This window comes from Ambystoma mexicanum, chromosome 2p, assembly GCF_040938575.1.
Source record: "Ambystoma mexicanum isolate Mex_15411 chromosome 2p, UKY_AmexF1_1, whole genome shotgun sequence".
Lineage (NCBI taxonomy): Eukaryota > Metazoa > Chordata > Amphibia > Caudata > Ambystomatidae > Ambystoma > Ambystoma mexicanum.
In genome coordinates this window covers 74,223,499-74,245,677 of record NC_090923.1, presented here as the reverse complement: position 1 = coordinate 74,245,677, position 22,179 = coordinate 74,223,499, and the positions used below count along the sequence as shown (strand labels likewise).

Below are 22,179 nucleotides of genomic sequence, written 5' to 3'. Positions count from 1 at the left end.
TACTACCAAAGAAGGGACAGCTACCCTTCCCGGGATCAGCCCAGGGGAGAAAACAGGGCCCCGTATCAGCCTGAGCGGGTTTCCCAGTTAGAGCGCCAGGTTCAAAACATGGTGCGGGATCTGGGTCACATACTGAGGGCTCAGCAGAACCCTCAGATGGGCGTGCCGGCGCAGAACGCACCCAACTTTGGACCTGGTGCTCCAGAACAATGACGGGGGCAGCACCCCGATAACTCACCGGTTCCCAGGGAGGAGGCACAAAGGGGAGGGGGGTGTAAAGCCTTGGAGGAAGCTTCCTTCCTCACTTGTAAACAGCCCCTGGAAACCCAGGAACCGGAAACAAAATCTCTTGCCCCTGAAAGTCTGCCTCCTAAGGAGCAGAGGGGGGGTAGGAGAAACAAAAGACCCAAACAGACTCAGTTTGAGGAGGAGGTACAGATCTTCCAATTTGAGGGAGAGGGATCCTCAGAGGATCCTGAGAAAAGGATCTTCTCCTTCAGAGAGGGGGGAACTCCTCCCAAAGAAAAATGGGTCCCTAGGAATGCAAATCCAGACTGGGGAGATGTGGAGACTGAGCTACCGCCGCCCACCATCTCATCCCAGAACCAACAGCAAGAAAATCCCCTGGTTCAAACCCATCCTGGTGACTGCCTCCAAAAAGGGGGGGGCGGCCCAGAACCGGAGCCAGGGGAACCCACAATGGCTCTGATCTCCAGTTGCCAACTTTTTCTTTCAGATTCCCAAGACTCTCCACAGAATTCTGCCCAAATCTCTTCGCTAGCGATGTCCAAAACCAGAAAGTTAGCCCACCAGTTGTCCAAAAATGTGCATTATCTGTGCCCCCTTGAGGAGAAGGAGGGAAGATATTATGCCCCGGTACAAGTACAGGGGCAGGGTACAATCTTGGCACTGGTGGACACTGGATCTCAAGCTACCCTTCTGTCCAGAAGGGCCTTTGATGAACTGAATGCAGGAAGGGGAGAGAATTACCAAATTCCTCTCACCTCTCTTCCTGGACAACTGCAGAACTTTGACGGGAAGGAAATTCCCGTTGAGGGGACTGCAGACTTGGACATTAAAATTGGGCGACACAAGTTGAAACACCCGGTCATAGTTGTGACCCCGGAGGGCACCCCTTGTTTACTAGGGAATGACCTCCTGAGAAGGTTGTCACCCCTAATAGATTGTGTAAACAAGGTCCTCTGGACCCAGACTAGCCGACCAATAAAATTAAAACAGAGTGTCAACCATGTTAGTTTAAACGGCACCTGCCACATGATTGAACAAAAATCTGACCAAGTAGAATTTCACTTCCAGAATAGCCAAATTCCAGACGTGACAGTAATAGCAGTAGGACAACAGACTGGTGATGGGGGGTCCTCTCTGTTTCTGAAAATCAACCTTCCTTCCAGTCTAAAGTGGTACTCCACGCTGGAAGGAAACACTCTGAGATTCTATACTAATCCACAATCAGAAACTCCCACTCCTATAGTCCAGAAAGATGTGAAATCAGCTCAGAGCCTGGCTGATATTCAGCAAATTGGAGAGCAGTTGTTCATCCCTGTTCAGTTAAATGATGGGAAGGACTCTGTTCTCGCTCGAGTGTGTGTGAACAACGGTAAGAGCTTCATCAGTGAAGCCATGTTTCGCCAACTCCCAAAAGATCCAGCCATTCCCACCTTCAAACTGATAGACAAATGGGAAATGGACCTGGAAGCACCTAATTCCAAACATCTCCTGCCAAGCAGGTGTATGCTCAAAATCTCCATTGGCAACAAGAGCATAGTCCACAATTGTTGGGTCGTGCGAGACGTCCCTGCCGCCTTTTACTTAGGCAGTGACATTCTCAATCGCTTTGCCATTAGTTTGGACCTAATAAACTTCAAAGCTTGGTCCCGATTAGCGGATAATCCCATGGGCTTTGATGATCCAGAAAAAGCATTTAGGTCAGCTCAATTGCTACCTTATGCAGTTGAAATTCAGGTTAAAGAGGAAGTCACCATCCCGGAAAGGACCCGACAATTCTCCCTGGAAGTGAAAGTCAAAAGGGGACAAGAGTTGAAAAACCCTGATGCTTACATACATCTAAATGCTTCTCTCCAACAGCAAGGGTTGGGGGTAAACCCAACTCCATTAGTCAACCTAGAACATGACACCATTCCAATAGAGGTGGATAACAGCGACTTAAAGAGTGTTACTCTAGCCGCAGGCACCATTATTGGAATGGCGGTTGATGACCGACATTTTTCCATGGATTTAGGTAACGAACTGTTAGGACCAATCCCCAAGGACTGTTTTGACAGTGACAGTGATGACAATACAACACCAGACAGGATTTTTACCCGGCATGGGGGGAACTTCCTGGTGTACACTTCCTGCCCGTATGGTAAGAAAGATGTGACTTGTGACTTCAGGAGGGATGAGGTGATTTTCCAGGTACATGAGGGCTGCCTTTCCCACCTGAAGCCTCCGGTCCAAATCAGCACTCTGACCAGGGACTTCTCCACCCAGTTGGAGGAGGCCGCTGAGATAGCCAAACCAGAAGTCTTTCCAGGCTTCAGGCAGATGGTGGAAGAGAGAGTCAACCTAGCTGATGCCTGTGTGACTCTGGAACAAAGGCAAAAGTTGAAACAAGTTTTCTTGGATTTCCAAGATCTCTTTGCGGTAGACTCATATGACTGTGGTCGCACCGACATCCACACCACAACAATCCCCACGGACCCTGGCATGACTCCTGTGTTTGTGAAGCAATATCGCTTGCCTCTCGCATCAATGGAGTCCCTTACTGAAATAATTAAGAACCTTGAGTCCCGGGGAATAATCCGTCCAGTCCACAGCACCTTCAATAATCCGGTGCTGGGGATATTAAAGCCAAACGGCCAGTGGAGACTCTGCGCCGACCTTAGGGAGCTCAACAAACGGGTCCATACTTCCCGATGGCCTCTGCCCTACATTGACCAAGGGCTGGCCCAGATCCAGGGGTCACAGGTATTCACAGCAATAGACCTGACCAATGGATACTGGACTGTGCCTGTCAGTAGGGAGGACCAATACAAGCTGGCTTTTACCTTTGGGGGCCAGCAGTACACATGGACCCGGACTCCCTTCGGATACCTCAACTCCGGTAATGAGTTCAATATTTTCCTACATAAGGCCATGCCCGACCTGGGTGCGAGGGGTAACCTGGCTTATGTAGATGATGTCCTCATCAAAAGCTCAACTGTTGAGGAACACATAGCGGAGATCCGTTATGTTCTGACACAGTTGAGGGCTGCCGGAGCAAAACTTTCCTTTCAGAAAGCACAGTGGTGTAGAACCCGTGTTAATTTCTTGGGGCATGAGATTACTCCTCAGGGTCTCTGTCCCCAGGAAAAGAAAGTGGAAGCACTTCAGAAACTGAAAGACCCCACAACTCTGCGGGAACTAAGGAGCCTCCTTGGACTGACTAATTACAGCAGAAAGTTCATTGAGGGCTACGCAGAGATCACCAGACCCCTGATTCATCTCCTGAAGGGGGGGGTCAAGTGGGGATGGGGTCCAGAACAAGCCGAGGCGGTAAAACAACTCAAAAGAAGCCTCTCACAAGCGCCTTGCCTAGCTTACCCTGTCAGAAACAAGGAGTTCTTCCTGGAGACGGGGTTCTCTGATACGTGCTTGACGGCAGTATTATACCAAAAGCATGACAAGGTCAATAAGGTAATCTCCTATGCGAGCAAAACTTTATCCTCTGTGGAGGAAAAATTCAACGATTGTGAGAAGGCACTCCTGGCAACGGTGTGGGCATTGAAGAATTACCGCCCGTTTATCCAGGGGGAACACATCATAGTGGAGACTCCACACCAGCCTCTCCAATATCTCCAAAGTGACAGAATCCGGGCCGGAAATGTGAGTAATTCCCGAATTACTTCCTGGATTCTGTCAATGCAAGGCTTTCCTGTGGAGGTCCGATATGGCCAAAACAAGAAGAGTCCCCTCGCGCAAGGTCTGGCTGACTTGCATGATTGTGCCAGAGAAAACTGTCTCGAGGACGAAAGTCTAAAAATCAAGGACAACATGGAGGCATACCTTAATTCCCCACACAAGGTCTTTGAAGAAGACAAGTGTGAGGGAATGCCCACTGTCTATGTGGATGGATGCTCTTACCATGTTGACAACAACGGGGAGAAAGAACTGGTGGCCGGCGTAGGGAATGCATGGGTGAATGAGTCCCCAGAACCCTCCGCTGGATACAAAATTGGTCCCCGAAGTAGTCAGGTGGCAGAATTGATGGCTGTGCATCAGGCCATCCTCACTGCTGTCCAACATCAACTCCACGAACTGGTCATAATCACAGATTCGGATTATGTACGGAACGGGTTCGTGGAGCACCTGGTTAATTGGAAAACCAGAGGCATGTTATGTGCTAACAACAAACACTTGAAACATGGGAAGTTGATCCAAAACATTGATGATCTGGTCACCTCGAACGAGATGACCATCTATTGGAAGAAGATCAAGGGTCATTCCAAAGTAGAGGGACCAGACAAAACTGGAAATGACTTAGCTGATCAGTTGGCCAAGACCGGGGCCATCCAAGGGGATCTAATTGAGATTGAGTCCCTGTTGGGGGAAATCCAGGTCACTGCTATCACTAGGTCCCAGACAAATGCTCACAACGACCTTTCAATTGCACAATGGAGTAAGGAGACCCCTGATGCTGATTTGATTACCGCTCAGAAGGGGGATCCAATTATTGGTAAATTTTACCAGCACCTGGAGGACCCTGAGAACTTTCCCCTGACGGATACCGATTACATTGGGAAAGAGGACCTAAGAGTGTTGATGAAATGTCCAAAAATGTTCCGGATCCAAGACGGTTTGCTGGTAAGGAAATCCAAAGCTGGCCACGATCAGTGGGTGGTTCCTACCTCATTCCGAAGCCTGATGTTAAGTCACGCCCATGATGCGGCCACCGCCGGTCATAGGGGGTTTCACACAACACTGGAAATCTTAAGAGAGGTTGCATACTGGCCACACATGGGCCAGGACCTCAACCAATATTTGAAGGGTTGTCTTGTGTGTGCACAATTTCAGCCGACATCCCTCACACACCGGGCACCTTTACAAAAGCGGGGGATGACACTGCCATGGTCAGATTTACAAATCGACTTTGTAGGCCCTGTGATTCGCTCGGCTAGGGGGAATAAGTACATGTTGACTGTGACATGCTTGTTTACCAAGTGGGTGGAATGTCTCCCAGCCCCAAATTGCAAGGCAGAAACTGCAGCTGCCTTGATGATTAACCACATCTTTTCCCGTTTTGGTCTACCTCAAAGGATTGAGTCAGACAGAGGTAGCCACTTCACCAGTGAGGTAATGACAAAGATGTGGGAGATACTGGGGGTCAAGAGAAAGCTGCATATTGCTTACCGGCCAGCTTCTTCTGGGGCAGTAGAGAGATATAACCGGACAATTGTGAGCATATTAAAGAAGTTTGTGGCAGATTCTGGGCCAAGTTGGGATATCCGATTACCTCTGGTCCTAATGGCTATCAGATCTACCCCTTCATCTGCAAACAAAATGTCACCATTTGAGTTGATGACTGGGCGCAAGATGGTGCTTCCGCAGCATTTGCTCTACAGGACCCAAGAGCAGACACTGATAAATGCCTCCACTACTCATGAGTATGTGGAGAATTTAAGGAAACACCTCCAACATGCTTTTGCTTACACTCAGCGGAATCTAGAAAGATCGGCTGATAGCATGAAGACCCACTATGACCTGAAGACTTCCAGGAAGGAATATCAGGTGGGGGACCGGGTCTATCTATACAACTTCCAAAGGAACCAGGCCAAGCAGCGCAACTTTTTGCCTACATGGAAAGGACCCTTTGAGATCATCGACAAGATCTCACCTGTGGCCTACAAAATCCACATCCCCAAAGGTCCTTCGGCAGAGGGGGAAGACAAGTGGGTCCACATAAACCAGTTGAAATGTTGCCATCCCAGGCACACTCTGCAACAACTGGAGGAATCCTCTGGAATCCTAGCGGGTACTGTCTCAGACTAATTCAGTTCCAATCATAAAACATACCACATCTAGTCTCTAAAATATTGTGATTTGCATGAAACTGTCTCTTAGTTATACTGTTTTTTTTTCAAAATAAGAATGTAATGTTTCATTATGATAAAATGCATATGCTGCCCCACTATCTCAACAGTGGTGGAAAAAAAAAAAAAAATCGTCTATGAGTAGATATTGCCGCTTTTGCTTTATCATCCTAGGAGAGATGAAACCATGAAGAATGACCAAGAAGGACGATCCGGAGACCGGGAACGAAGATCCAATGGGCCCAGTGGACCGCCCAATACTCCCATCAGGACCGGCGAGGAGAACCGATCGATCCGACCGGATGGAGGAAAAGATGCTGAACTGTGCCATCTATTGGAAGAAGATGAGGAAACATCCCAGGTCTTGCGAGTCCCATTCGTGAAATAGAATGGCCATCGCAAGAGGGGGGCTTGTGGGATGTATTTACCCATGCATCCGAGCCCTACCTCAAAACTGTGTAGTACTGACATGGAAAACCTCATGATGGCCAGAGCTTCCCAGAAAATGCACAGGGCAATGCATGAAGAATAGGCTGCCACTCATTTTTGCCGATGTTATGGGCACAGAAGGACACTGCCTAAAACCACCATTGGACGACCCACACAGTAGTCTGAAACCATTGGGAATGGCAATGCTGATTGCCAAAAGCAAACCCATAACTGTTGGGAATTCATTTTCTTAAATCCCAAAAATGGGTGCAGTACCAGTACTCACCACTATCCAAAAGCCGGCAGTTTAAAACCACCCTGTGTTTCTCTGAAGGCAAGTCAAAATGCCTATTTTCAAACATTGCAATATGTGCAAAGTATTTACTGAACACCAGCAGACATTTGGCAGAATGGAGTTTTGTGTGCCTACAAAATCTGGGAAATGAAGATCTTAAGACAAGGGTTATAACAAGACTGGCTGAGCTGTGGATTGCAGTAGTTTAAGTTGCACTGGATTTAAAGACACTAAAATCGAAAATGTTTAGGTTAAATGAGTGACCTATGTTTGGTGTCACATGCCTTTGTAACTGTTGAAATGTCATAGTTTTGCACTTAGAATCAGCATTCTAGCTGCATGTGTAAAATTGCAAGTTAAGTTAAAAAGCAACAAAAAACCTGCCAGTTAGCTGAAGGTCTGGCTTAAGGAACTTGATTTTGCTTGGCAGCTACCCCCATCAGGAGTGAAACTTGAGTCACCACTGTGTTCCCAGGCCAACCTTCCTTTTGCTGCCCACACTAAGGATATGCCATCTATCTGATAATTGAATTACCTGTGCTCTGCAGGAAAGTGAACAAAGCCCTGTCCTGGCTCAGGCAAAGGTTTTATTGGCAGGAGTCGTAAATGGTCGTAAAAAGTGGCTTCCTCCTGAGGAAAGGGGAGGGGCACTGCCTGTGAGAGCAAGCTGGCTTGGCAGAACTGGATAAACCAGTATTCTACCTTGTGCTGAGAGAAAACCACACCCCTTTGTAGCCAGAATATTGTTTAGAAAAAGATTAATAACTCATGGTGCGGACATGTGAAAATTTTATAAATGACACCATAATTCTTGTGATTTTTCTGCCCACATTTTAAGAGGTTTTTCGACCCGGTGGCGTGTTCAGGGGGGTTTTAGCGGAAAAGTGGATATTACTCTAAATGTATGCATGTTAAAAATCTGAAACTTCATCAGTTAATGTCCGTACTCCCTGCGCACATGTATGTAAAGTTGGGTCAATGTCAGAAATTGAAAAATCAGTTAAAAAGTCAATTATGTGCCATTTCTGAATGCAAGCTCTTAGAAACAGCAGATTTGGACAGAGACATGGCTAAATTCAGCCACACCATGTATATGTAATTTCAAACAACTGTGTAACTCTGAAATATGTCTTTTATTATCAAATATAGAATGTGTGCAATCTGACAGAGGAGTGTCCTATCTGCAAGCCATAAAATGACATCCCTCTGACTCACAGTTCATTCCCCAATCAATTGATAAATGGAGGTTTGACCAATTAGAAGCTGAGAGAGAGGTAGGGTCAGTGATGCTAGAACACACCCACATTCTAAACACATAAAAGCAGACAGACAGGACAGATAGGGACCTTCAATTCCATTTGCTGCAACGCACTCTGCCGGACCATACAACATCCAGAGATCCAGACTTCAAATTCATCAAACCTCCAGAGAGCCAAACTAGAGACTTCAATCTATCCAGAACTAGAGACCCAGACCAGAGAACCAGAGAGAGCTGACCCAGATCACTGTGAAGTGCAGAGACCAGAGGCGAATTTAAAATCTGACCAGATCCGTGGCATGGCCCATTTCACTCAAGAATATAGTGTGAGTACCTAGAAAACTGTGCAGAACCAATCTCCTAGTAAAATAATATAATTCAATCTATTTAATCTAAGTAGAACTGCCTCCTAACTGTCACCTGTCATTTGTAAAGCTGTCACTTGTCATTTTTAGTTGCAAGCTGCACTTGTCTTTTTGAATTTGAAAATTTCAAATCTGAAAAACGACCTTATTAAATCGCTCATATCTCCGTAACCGTTTGTGCTAGAGACTTGCAGTAACTTTTATTTGAAAGCTTAGAATCTTAGCTTTGAATCGCACCTAGATCCGCATTCCTTATAGTTTTACCGCAATCGCGGAACACGCATTCGCGAATTTTACCACGATTTGCAAATTTCTTCACATGTAAAAACTGCTGCTGCTTGCCTTCCATTTGCCAGAAATTCGTTTAACCTGCTAATCATTCCTGAATCATTGCTAGTGTGAGCCTGGACTAATATTAACTAGATACCACTCACCCTGAACCTCTGAAAGGGAATTAAAAGCAAATTTAGCATATTTCTCATCCATTGATATTTCAAAACTCCTATCTGTTTTCTGTTGTCTAAGCTAGCTGAGTTGAACTGAATTACATTGATTGCATTTCTGAGAACTGTGTGCTTTCCTCCCATTCCCTTGCATTGCATAAAGAGGGGGGGAGTGAATAGCCAGAGAAAAGTGATTACATTGTTTTATTGAAATCATATTGAGTATTTTCTATACTGCATTTCATTCATTCAACCTTGCATTTCCTTGAACCCTATAAAGCATTCTCTACCACATTATACTTCTGTACCTATTTACCAGTGTGCTACCTTATCCATTTCATCTCAACTCCTCAGTAATTATAAAGAAGTGTGCTAGTGCCAGATTCTCTGTTGTTAATCTGTATCATATCAGATTAAGTGTGATATTCAATTATTAATTTATTATAAAGTGTCATATATATATCTATTGTTTAAATTATCAAATAAACCCTTTTAACTTGCAAAACAGAACTACTTCTTGGCTCAGTGGGGTCAGGGGGATTCCAAGAGAGGGGTGTTATATAGGGGTAGTCATCCAGAACGCATGAACTGGACCTAAAGATATATCAATAAGGGTTTTCATTCAGTATTATAGACTAGGCGTTGACTTAGCTGTAGTGTTGAATTGAATCCTCTTACAGTCCTTGTGGTGTACTCTGAGAGATGCAGTTCCTGTGTCCGGGAAACCACAGGGCTTTCATGAGACCAAGTTACTGTGTTTCTGTAGGGACTGAAAGCCGGCAGGGTCTCTGCTCATCCACCCTGTGAGAAATTCATTGGTTGGCGGCTGGACCGTCCCAGTCCCTAAGCAGTTTCCCCGCATAGGTTATAGAATATTGTCCCCCGCCAGGCAGAGCGGATGAGGCCTGTTGGTTAGTAGAAGCAGGATAGATAATATTGACCCTCATAGGTAGTGCAGGGGAGGCTCTTTAGACACTGCAGACTCATAGATAATGAGTCCCATCATGCCGTACAGTGTGGCTCATTATTCAGTGCAGGCATCAAATATACTATAATTGTTCTTTTATAACACGCTTAATACCGGAGCCCAGTTTCTGGGCACGAGACCGGGATTCAAACCCATGCTGCTCAGTGTTCTCTTGCTTCCAAGGCAAACATGTTACCGGCTTGCTTCCAAGACAAACACGTTGCCCCAGAGCTAACCTCCCGGCCCTAATGACTAGTGACTTATTGTCCGTCTGTATCGGTATGGCTCATTCAGCAGTACAACCAGTATAGGTAACAATGTCCTGATTGGTCCCTGGTATTATGCATGAACATAATGCATCCTAAAAAGTTATCATAAGTTCCTGTGCATCTCTCTAGATGATCTATTTACAACAGAAATGCTACTACCCATTCCTGGGCAAGGGCCACAGATACTGGGGTCACAGCCAATGGCCGCGAGGTGCATGGATGGCTACTCAATGAGGATGCACTCATACCAAGGACACTTGGGGCACAGCCAACTGGCATGTGTACTTGCAGCGGATAGTGATACATTCAGGTGGTCATTCTGGTAATAGAGACTTTTGACAAAATCAGTCGGTTTGCGATGCCCCGGGCAAAGCCCAGAAGAAACCTGGTAAAGGGAGTAGTGTGTGGCCAAATTCCAGGTGGTTTGATGCCGAGTGACCTGAGCCCAAGCAGCCACTTGCTAAATCCATCAGGGCTGGTAGATCAGTGAAAGAAGTGGGAACAGCTGAAATGAAGACTTTCCGAAAAGGAACGGTGTAGAAAGAGTCTTTGCAGATCTAGTGCTGGCCATAGACCGGAAGGATTCTAAATCATTTCTGGGGTTTTAGGTCTACTTGGTTGAAAATATTTGACCTTTTCCAATTTGACCACTGGAAAATACGCATACATCATACAGCATTAAATAAGTTGCAGGACATGGGGCCCAGACATCCACATTACTCTGACAGAGTCCACTGGCATACTATCAATGCCTGGGGTCTTCTCTTTCTTCTCGGATCCAATTCACCCAGTCATTGTCTGCCCTGAGATCAGTGGAATGCAGTGGAATGTCATGGAATCAGTTTTCCCATCCATCCACACTCTTCCCCGACCGCTTGTGCTGCAGAAATTCAGACTCGTCCACAAGGTGCAAAATTGTGATCTCCTCTGAGCCTTGTTCTTGTTCATCCAAAGCTTGGGAGAAGAAGTGGGATGCTCTGCAGGAGTCGAAATCCCACAATGATTTAGAATCCGGTATTAGCATACTTGAGCAAAAATCATTTGACCTTTTAGATTTGACCGAATTATTTTGATCGTTTTTTCGATCAAATTCAATTAAATAAATGTATGGGGTGGGGTAAGGGAATAGGTTAAGGTGGGGGAGTACGGGGGAGTTACGGCCCTTCCCCCATTTTCTACCAAAAAAACAATTTAAAAAAATAGGTCAATTTGGAAAAGGTCAAATATTTTCGACCAAGTAGACCTAAACCGGTGGAACGTTGATCAAACAGTTTGCTCCAGATGTACCTTGTAGCATATTGCATTACATTTAAACTAAGGCTGAGCAGTGCTGCAGTCTAGAGATCACTGCCAGGCAGAAAATGTTACACATGACGCTATAGAGAGATGGGTCAATGGTTATTAACATCACTCCTATTCTCTTTCTCGTGAATTGAAACAATATAGGCACCCATTTACACTGGTTTAGGTCTACTTGGTCGAAAATATTTGACCTTTTCCAAACAGGCAGATTAAATGGGCAAAGCCATTTATGATATGATATGTTATTTATAACATGCTTAATACCCAGAGGTTTCTAAGCGCGGATCCGGGGATCAAACATGTGGTGCTCCATGTCCTCTTGCTTCCAAGGAAAAGCACGTTGCCCCTGAGCTATCCTCCCAAAACTTTTCTGACTCCATTGCAAAAATCCTAATGTACTCCTGACTGGCTCAACATCTCTTTTCTTCATTCTGTATTACACAGGCTGCAACACGACTGCCGAGTGCATTTGCTCAATGTTTAGCACCGGTGATACAATTACCACCAGTTGCACATGTAAGAGCGCTACTAGTCATTGTAGGTATGATGCTCAATACAGTAATATAGGAGTGACCCAAGCTGGCAGAATAGTAGAGTTATTGCAGGAAATAGGGACTGGGTCATTCTCCCTGAGAGCGATTTGCCCTGAATACCCCTGAATACCCCTGCATGGTATTAGTTTTAGGGTAACTAACAGATAAGTGTTCTGAAAATATGACATGTGAAATAGTAGAGTCAGCTGGGCAGTTCCTATCTCAAATTGTAAAAGTATATGAAACACTATCATTACAAGCTCTTGAGGTTAACTATTGATACAGGGAGTTATGGGGTATAATGGGGTAAGGTTAAGGGATTAAAACATTAAATGCACGGGCAGAACTAATTATTTAAATTCGAGAAAGCTCCACTGTGGTGAAACCTCCCTTGAGTTTGAGGCCACACTACTGTTTATAGAGATGATATTGGCTAATCATGCTGTAACTATATGTATAGAAAATAGGCTTAACTAGTCCTATATCAACTCTTAACATCAATGGGAGTTTTGAAAATGGTAGGGAGGTGTGCAATGGTGGCATATGGATATCGGGTAAAGAAAATCGGACGCAGTAATTAAGAATAAACCAGATCTGAGTTGCATTTTTGCGGAAGGAGGGGATGCGTAATAGCGATGCCGGTCATTTTGACCAGATCATGCAGTTATTGACCAAGGAACGCCGGCATCATAGGCAATGTTGAGGGTTGCTGCAGCAATCCAGCTCTGATGCTCATCAGTCATATCATTGTTATTATTATTAAGTTGTTTATTGAGCATGAATCTAGCTTTGGGAAGCAATAAGGCGCTTTACAATCATAGGTGGAACATGGTCAAGGAAGCAGAGAAATAAAGAGTGGGGAGCTAACAACAGGGCAGGGGGGCAATCGCTAGTAAGGGATATACAAGCAACCAATGGGGGAGACAGTGGGGAACAGATCACCCAGTCTCAGGTAAGGTGGGGAGTGGAGGGTGTGTGGACCCAGGTGTTAGGGAGAGTGATACCACTGCTTAATCCCTGGTATCCTGAAAGGCCGAAACTGCTCCCCTGGATCTCAAACAATACATTGGGCCTCATTACAACTCAGGCGTTAAGGGTTAACGGCACCGTTAACCCTTAACGCCTGATTCTGATTTTAACGCCTGCTTTTAGCAGGCGTTAAAATCCATGGCGCTAACCTGCCATGGTGCTAATTACGCCGCCGTAATTTACGGCGGCGTAATTAGCGCCTTCCCCACTCCCATTATGCCCTATGGGGCAAAAATGGGAATGGGGAAGGGAAAATGGGAAATGGGGATTTACCGCCCCACTCACCTTGGAATGGGGCGGTAAATCCGCCATCCACCATGGTGTAAACGGAGTTTACACCATGGTGGTAAAGTTGGTGCACTTAGCACCAAGGTTGTAATGAGGCCCATTAACAGCAAATTGAAGAGAATCAAAGTAATGTCAGGGTACCTGCTTGATTTAATTTGGGCAACCTTGAATAGTCTGCAATATCACTTTCCATCTATGCACTGGAGTGAAATGCAGTGCTTTCAGTTCACACTTCTAAACTGCACTCAATCATATTCTCTGGAGCATGCTGAATAAACAAGTGCACTGAGTCTGGCCACAGCTTCTACTAGATTAACTGAAGCACTTGAATGTCAGTTTCCAGTAATGCGAGAAGGTCCTCATGTCCTATGCTTGCCGATATGAACCTGCAGAAACACATACACATCTGTAATGGGAGAATAGCTCGTGCATAACTTTAATGGCTGAAATGCACACACGCATTATAGCACCTCCCATTTCTCCCAAATATTGGACTCTGGTCCCTCCGAGGGCGTTCAACCAACAGCACATTGGGACCGTAGTTATGGTGAAAGGCGCTATACAAATGAAAAATGAATGAATGAATAACACACCTGCTTTGAGGACAGGAGGATGCCGTCCGCTATCTATTCAATATCCCCTTAGGTCCAAGTCAGCCCATCCCTACCAACCCAGGTTGATACATTGAGCACCCAGAGTGGGATATAATAGAGACATCCATAGTTACAGCATCTAGAAGCTGGAGGAATATGGCATGAAGTGCTATATAATTGACGAAATTAGCGTCTCCCCCTGCTTGTACAATATCTTTACATTCCCATTTTTTGCTCTTTTGGTCCAAGAGGGGGTGATGTTACCAACTACGCGGACGATATGCAGTGTGTCATCCCGATCTTTGAACTTCATGATACCGATGAAGCACAACTCAATAGGATTGATAACTGGGTAGTAATAAACAACCTAGCTTTAAATAGGACTAACACTGAGCTGCTATTAGTTGGCGCTCCAAATATGATTAAAAAACTTGGCCCTACATATGAAAGTTTTCATATTGGTGACTCTAAAATAATTCCATCAAAGAAGGTCAAAACCTTACATGTTATTCTCGATCAACACCTTAGCATGAAGGATCACATTGGATGTGTAGTATCTTCACTGGCCTACTATATCAAGCTCCTCCCTCATCTCAGACCTTTTATCACCAAATCTAATGCAGAAACCATTGCAAGGGCAATTGTTGGATCCAACCTGGACTATTGTAGCAGCCTCCTCGTGGGCATTAATAAAACTGATTGCAATAGGCTACAGGTTGTCCAGAAAAGGGCAGTTTGTGTGGTTGTGGGACTCTGGAGAAGAGACCAGGTGTCAGCTGAGAGACAGGCTCTGCATTGGCTCCCGATTGGGTCAAGGATCAGGTTTCGGCTGTTAACAATCACACACAAATGTAGGCAAGGTGTAATGCCGGCCTACCTGCAGGATCTATTAACTGAAAAAACCCAAAGGAGAGTTCTGAGATCCAACAACCAGGAGCAATTGACTATTCCCAGATGCAGGACAGTGAAGGCCTCTAAGGGAGCCTTTCATCTCTCAGCCCCTAAAGGCTTGGAACGAATTACCATTGGAGCTTAGATGCTTGAAATCTACAGAACCCTTTAAGAGGAAACTCAAGACCCTCCTGTTCACCTAAAGTTCTCTCTACTGGTCCCTGACCTGAGTAATGGTTCTGGCTCTTGTTTTTTGTGAGTCTTTGTTTGTTGCGCCCTTAAGCCCACAGGTCCATGGCCGAGTATTGCAAACATTTAAAAGTAAAGTAAAAAAGAAGTAAAGAAATTAGAGAAAACGTGTTCACAATAACGAATTTGTTTTCTTCGGTATTTTTGGCTGAGCTGCCCAGTGGTTCGTTATCCCCATTCACTTTCTGTTACAAGAATAATGCAAGATACCGCAGCGTCAACAACTTAAATATGGTAGGACATTTTCAAATAATTCTTTGAATGATTTTAATTTATTACTAGGGCTTTTTATGATCAATAATGATTAATCTCTAGTTGTACAATGTTACTTTTTCCTTTTCTTCATTTAACGCATGTTATGTTTTTTTTCTCTTTCTCTCTCCTTTTCTTTTTCTCTTTGATGTTTTTTTATGCTGTGAAATTTGTGAAAGGTTATTTTGAGACCAAAACACAATAAATAAATTAGTAAATCAGAAAGTATCACGCCCCGCCAGATTCCTGGTGATAGGTTTATCGCATATAGAGAAAAGGCCCAGTAAGTTTTTTCAATTACACAAGTTAAAGGAAGTCTTCCTTTGCTCATCAATGAAGTACTGGCAAAGGATTTGCTGAAGTTACATTACTCAAGGGGCAGAAGACTGGTTAATTAAAGTAAACTTATATTGGAGCAACATACTAAATCCTAAGCTATCCTGGAAAACTGATACATGTGATCCTTCTCGTCATCTCATTCCATGAGACCTGAACATGCATCGGATTTCGGTTCATTTCATTTCGAGGGGCAGTGGTGTGATATGCTGAAGCAAAGGCTTGTCTTCCATCAGTGCAGCTTCAGCACTGTTCATTCGTGGTTAAAGTCGTTGCCATTCCATGTGCACTGCACTGCATAAACAGCTACTGTGTTTCCGTCTTGGATCCGTTAAAGCAATTTAAAATGTAACACATCGGACAGCCTCATTAAATGACGCATTCCTCAAAATAGCTTCACACACAACTAAGCAATAGAAGGCTAGTTGAATTTGGATATAGATCATGTCAGCATATACTAAATATCTATGCTCAGGTTTTTCAATTAGTTTGTGTCTGTGATCTGTAGCGTCCAATGTGCTTGATGACATGTACTGGAAAATACATGTAATCTGATTAAGAACTTGTGTCCTGAAGACAAGAGAACACAGAAACAAGATTGGGTCATAAATGTGTCCTTTTGCATCTAGAAACACAAAAAAGTGTGTAGACACTAGGCATGATTACCAGAGCGTTTTCCTATGGGATTGCGCCATTATAAAACACTTCCATGAATCAGGCCCTACATGTGGAGGGCTATTGTGTGTGCATGGCTGCAACTAAGCCTTTCAGACATCAGTAGACCTTTATTTCTGTTGGATACAACAGTTACTTGTGTATAATTTTGTATTTTATCTCCATGTTTTTACATTTGTTTTTGAATAAAATATGCAAATAGATTTTCACTGACCACAGTATTCTGCCTAAATAATGTTACGCAGTTCTATATAGCGGGATTTTTGAGCTCCCACAGCCTAAGTGTGTGAAAGCAGGGTAGCTGTTTGTGGAACCTGTAGGTTTGTCGAATCCCCTGGTCCTCATCCACAATAGCCCCCTTTTAAAAAAAAGAGGACCCCATACTCGTATATATTGTCCCCTTCATGGTGTACCATGCAGGTCGAAGTCTCTTGCAATACATTCTCTGGTCGGTAAGCCTTTGTTTGGTGAGGGGTGCAAAGCTTGCAGGCCACACAAGGCGTTCCTGCGTGTGGCCCGTGAAGGGGTCTCCCAGTCTCTAGGAACAGGGCATATGTTCTCAGGCCACACAGGGGAGCGTTACTAGTAGCTTCTGCACCCACTTTGGGATGCCTGGTTCACGGAACTCGTTCCTAGACCTTGCACATGTGTCAACCTTCCCCAGTGAGGCTGGTGGCAACAATAACAATGAGGTTGATTTCAAAATGTTAAACATTCACACAGCACTGGGTTTTAGTCTTTCCTCCTGGATACTTTGGGTCTGGCTACTGAGAGCATCAAGCTATCTTCAAGTGGGAAGATGTCTATTTGGTCTTGTAAGCAATTAAGCGTTAATACCCAAAATATGGTCTGGATCGGTGGCATGGGCCTGTGGCCTGAGTTAAAGGCCCGAGCGGAGTGAGGGCATTTAAGTAGGGTCCCAGGGCCAATACCACCTGATCGAGCAGGCCAGAGAGGACAATAACGCTATTAGCACCCTGAATTGACTATCCAGTAACCCAGGGCGCTGAGAGCAATTTCGCTGGAATGCGGTGACGCCTGGCGGAGTTCCATTTATTGAAATGAAATACTTGGCCACCATGGAAGACTACGTACGGAGCCCCTCTTCCATTTCCATGGTGGCTAGAAATGACACAGGGAGGAAGCAGCTCACGCCGCACTAATCAAGCAAGCGGGAGGGGTTTAAAATAAAGAAAGGAAGGGAAGTGAGAGTGCGGGAAGTTGGTGGGTTGGGGAAGCAGCTGTCAAGCGGTTTGGAACGCTGTCTTGCATCAGTAGATACATTTAAATAATCTTCTGCTTTTTGGTGGAAATAATACATTGTACCAGTTATCTGTTTTTTCATTGTTGGTGTGGTGAGACATTTTCAAGGTATTAGGGAGGTTGGGGTTATCTTCATCTTCTGACTATCACACAGTCATGAAAATGTAGAGTTGTAAGACCTGGAAGTGGGCTGTTAGTAGCAGATCACATGATCAATCCCCTCCTCCAGCCAGCATTCCGAGCAACCTGATTGTTTGCACACACATTCCCGGATGCTAATATACAGTACATACATATAGTAGATATAGAAAAACACACAGTTCAAAGATCAGATAGACATTATATACAATGGAGAAGAATCTATGGGGAGGGCTGATATTCTGGATAGATGCAGTGTAGCCTTCAAGGCCACTGACAGGGCCAGTTAGGGCAGGATAGATTTAGAGATGGGTAGAAAGAATTTGAAGCAGGATCTGTGATGTATAGTGGTTCAACCATCACGAATGTGGAGAGCAGGGGCTCGGGGGTTGAGCGGCAGTATTGGTAGTAGAGGGTAAAGGTTGCAAAGTTGAACAGTTTGTTAAGGAAGTATATAAGTAAAGGGGCAGGCTCAAGAAGAGGCGAGAGCACTGGTAACATGGGAGTAACATGGAGAATTGCATGCACGGGTATGGAAGGAGTAACTGGCCATACCAATCTTGTATCCTGTGGAAATGCAGCCATAGGGAACCAGGTTCAGGTCCAGGGAGTGCTCCTGCCAGATGGAATCCATAATCACCAGCATCTGAAATGACATGAGGAAGGGTCACCACACCCGTGCCACACCACCAGGACTATGAATGGGAACTACACACAAGAGCTGTGACACATACACTTGAGGGTCCCAGCCAGACAGGGATATAGAAACATGCTAGCTAGGCCATGCCTCTGCCATGTATTGACAGCTGGAACAGGGTAAGTTATAGATCTGAACTTTCCTGTGACCGACCAAATACCATCCCAACTGGTCTTTCAGAGACGCGTAAAGAATATTGATTCTGATTCAGCATTACCAATCAGATGCACCGTCTGCTGGGAACTGCCATGAATTCTACAAAGCTCAGTTGACCTCCGTTAAAGCCAAAGCGCACTGACTCAAGGTAGGAAAAGTAGGCAACCTCAAACTCAGTCATTAACAGTGGCGTGAGGAGTCCTCAACCCTTCAAGAGAGAGTTTATCCTCCCATGACAAACTGGAAACAATGGCTCTGTGAAATTTCTCAGCAACATCTATACAGAACAAGAATTGGCAAAGCCAACAGATCTACCATTTGGGTATGCATAGCCATAATAGGATTAAAAGTACAGCTGAAAATGTGTGTGATCAAATGGCATATTATAGCAGTGAGTGGCAAAAACTAATAAACAAGCCAAAACTCCTGGCTTTGCTGTGGCTTGTTGTAAGGGACACAAACTGCTCATAAATCAGGTGGCTGAAGGCATGCTTGGTTAACACATTTTTATTAAACCAGTAGCAGATTCACAGCGCCAATCAAGCCATTAACCTTCAGAAAACAGCTTTGAAATAACACTGGCAGACACTCTGAGCACAAATGTTGGTGTCACTGCCTGATAAATCTAGCTCAAAGAGATCCCAGGAAGATGTTTTTTTTTGGGTGGGTAGTGATAAGAAGTGTTTGGAAATGGCAGTAGGCATTAGGGCGGGCCGTGGACAGACAGTAGGTGAGTAAATAACCAAACAACAACTACATGCTGTGTCCCTCCTCGCATACCATGTTCTTCCTAGCTGTACCCCAATGCAATAGCTAATTGCCAAAAAGAAAACACCTGGATAGCTATGATGGCAATGGTCTTGCTTCCTAGGGCTGTACACGTCCTGAAACTAGCAGCCAATATTCGTGAATGTTATTATCCCTTCTCTGTTGACATGTTTGTGTTAGTCTTGGTCCCCGTCCTGAGGGTGGAGGGTGTCTAGAGTGTGTGCTGTTATTCCCCATTTTCATGCAATGCGTTGTGTTGTTTAGCACACCAGTGGTCCGCTCTATGGCCTGATCTGAGAGAATGCTGTTTGTGTTCTCTCATTTTCTGAAAGGTTATATTATATTATGTTGACGTTGAATATGATTTCTCTGTTAGTGGTCTAAATTTAAGCTAAAGAAAAATATTATTACAAGAAAATGTTAAAAGAAAATAGTGGTACAAATGCAATTGGGTAGGAGGTTCCACTTTTAAGGGAGACTTCTCATAAATATGCTAATTCCCCTCACCTTAGAGACACAAAGTAACTTTGCTGGATTTTGAGGACTTGTTTTTTTTTACCTGGAGAGTGTGTGCCTTTTTTCCCCACTCTCGCATGTATTTTGAATGTTTTTTACTCTTGTGTTCTTTGATTATGGAGTTTTAGATAACTCCATAGGCATCATCTTTTCATGAGTGTCACACAGCACCCTCAGAGCAGTGACACAGGGAAGCCTTTTAGGCATTCCTGAGGTTTAAATACTTTCTCTGGGATAAACTACTGTTTCCTGGAGAAAGTAAAGTGAAATTGACTTTACTAGTCTTTTCAAATTCGTAGACCCAGCACACCCCATCTTACAATAGAGTTCTGGAGGGGTGACTTAGACTCCCCTATGTCTATAAACTCATGTAGCAGTCCAATGCTACACTTTCCTATGGAAATGGCTGGTGGCATTGGTTTTACAACGAACTACCATGATTTTTCCCCGACCACGAACACCGTTAGCATTAAATTGCGGGAGTAATGTTTTTCAAGATGGCGTCTGACCCGCTTTTTTTTAAACAGGTCCCAGTCTTCTTTTGTCGCCATTTCTTTTTTGAAAGGTCCTACTAGAGCTTGTCTCTGCGCACCAAACCAGGTTTGGTCCCTTTGTTTCTACGCCTTTGGCGGGCTGCACAACTGAAGACCGCCTCTGGCACCCGAGTGTCTGGGGTGCACAGGAAGTGAGGGAGGTGCCTGAAACTCCCTGTGTTTAGTCTCCTAGGAGACCCAAATGCACTCTGGCGTGATTGGCGGGCTGACTGTCCAGCAAGGACAGCCACCCTGCTTGGTGAGTGGCAACTAGGCTGGGATGAATGGGAGGAAACTGGATAAAAGGTGAGTCTCTTGGCTTGGAAGGCAGAGTCGATCACTGGAACGAAAGAACCGAAGAGGAGCTGGAAGAGGACGGCTGATGCAACTCCTGGACAATTGGTTTATGCGGTGAAGCCCTGCTGCAGGTCTGAATTGCCAAGTTCATCTCGACAGAGAAACCCTTCAAGGACGACTTCTCCCTTTGAGTTGGTGGGACCAATCAACTCGTAAGTCACTTGGATACCATTCTCGGAGCTCGTTGTATTTTCCTCAGAGTGCTGCAGGAAACCGAATAGCCAGGGAGAGGGACACCAGTTTGTGTGCTTGACTACCGCTACCGGAATCGAAGTTTAGCTTTTGCCAGCTTTTTGACCAGTCCCTGTGCAGTGCAGGAGTCCCCCGACATCCTCCCTCTTGTCCCCATGACTGAGGCTCAGGAACAGTGAGATCTAGAGGAACTGCCAGGAACAGATGTCTTCAGCTGCCTCTTTTTCTTCATTGTAAGGTACTGTGAAAACCCAACCGAGAGAACTTACCTCTCACTGCAAAAGTGATTGAAACTTTGGCAACTTGCAGGCCTAGTCAGCTTGTGACCCAACATACACATTTTATTTTTACGAACTACTTCTGGGAACTTTGGCAAAGACTTTTCCGTTTAACTTCCAGAACTGCTTTATCCTATACAAGACTTTAGCCCATTGACTTTGGCCTAACCTATTGCATAGAACCAACTCCTCTGGGGAACTCAAACTATTTGCACTGTTTTAGAGTAAACGTAATGTTTGTTTTATTAACATATGCCTTTTTGCTCCTACTTCAAATCCTCTGAATGTCATTTTGCTCCTCCTTCAAAGTAGTGTAAATGCCTCAGAACCTGATAGTGTAAAGTACTGAAGTATATTTTTGTGTGATATAGATTGCTTCCTTCTAGTGAATGTTTTATAAATGACTGTGAAATAAATTAATAAGTGTTTTACCAAGCAACCTTGATTATAAGAGTCTATTTAAATACTCGTAATTATAGACCTCTGTGTAACATCCTTACCGCTCACATTCCCCCTTGAGATAAGCCTGACTGCTCAGCAGCGCTACCACAAAACTGTGTAGTACAGACTTATACCAATGGTTGGTTTTCCTTACACCTGTAGTCCTAGTTTTGTGTAGTGGTCCCAAAGGGTACTGCATACACACTTTGCCTAACAGCGCTCTTCTGTGAGTCTTGTGCTTCACTAATGTCCTCATTTGTATGGAAATTGTCATCTTCAAAATTTCACATAGACAATTATATTGACTGTCATCAAATGTATGTGCTCACAGCAAATATTAAAGATGCAGCGACACAAAGATATTGATACCAGATAAAGAATGCTGAACCAAATTGGCGTCTGCGTTTCGTTGTCTGTTGTGGCAGACTAGCATCACAAAGCAGCTTTTTTCTGCAGTTGTTGCATCTATAAATCAAAGTTAATAATGACATTTTTTTTAAAAGAATGGTTGACCGCTTGTTCTGGAATGGGTCAATGTTCTGCTCCCCACTGCCTGTCCCCTTGTTGGCTTGTAGAG

The 22,179-nt window shown here is 44.6% G+C and overlaps 1 protein-coding gene across 2 annotated transcripts in view; it reads right to left on the bottom strand.

Moving 5' to 3' along the window:
- LOC138566221 (phosphatidylinositol 4,5-bisphosphate 3-kinase catalytic subunit gamma isoform-like) overlaps positions 1-22,179 on the bottom strand; it is a 152,188-nt gene that overhangs the window by 60,867 nt on the left and 69,142 nt on the right. For both annotated transcript variants that reach the window (XM_069643280.1, XM_069643279.1), the window contains one exon: positions 18,220-18,310. In XM_069643280.1, the coding sequence (XP_069499381.1) occupies positions 18,220-18,310 (91 nt within the window). The remainder of the gene's footprint in view (positions 1-18,219; positions 18,311-22,179) is intronic.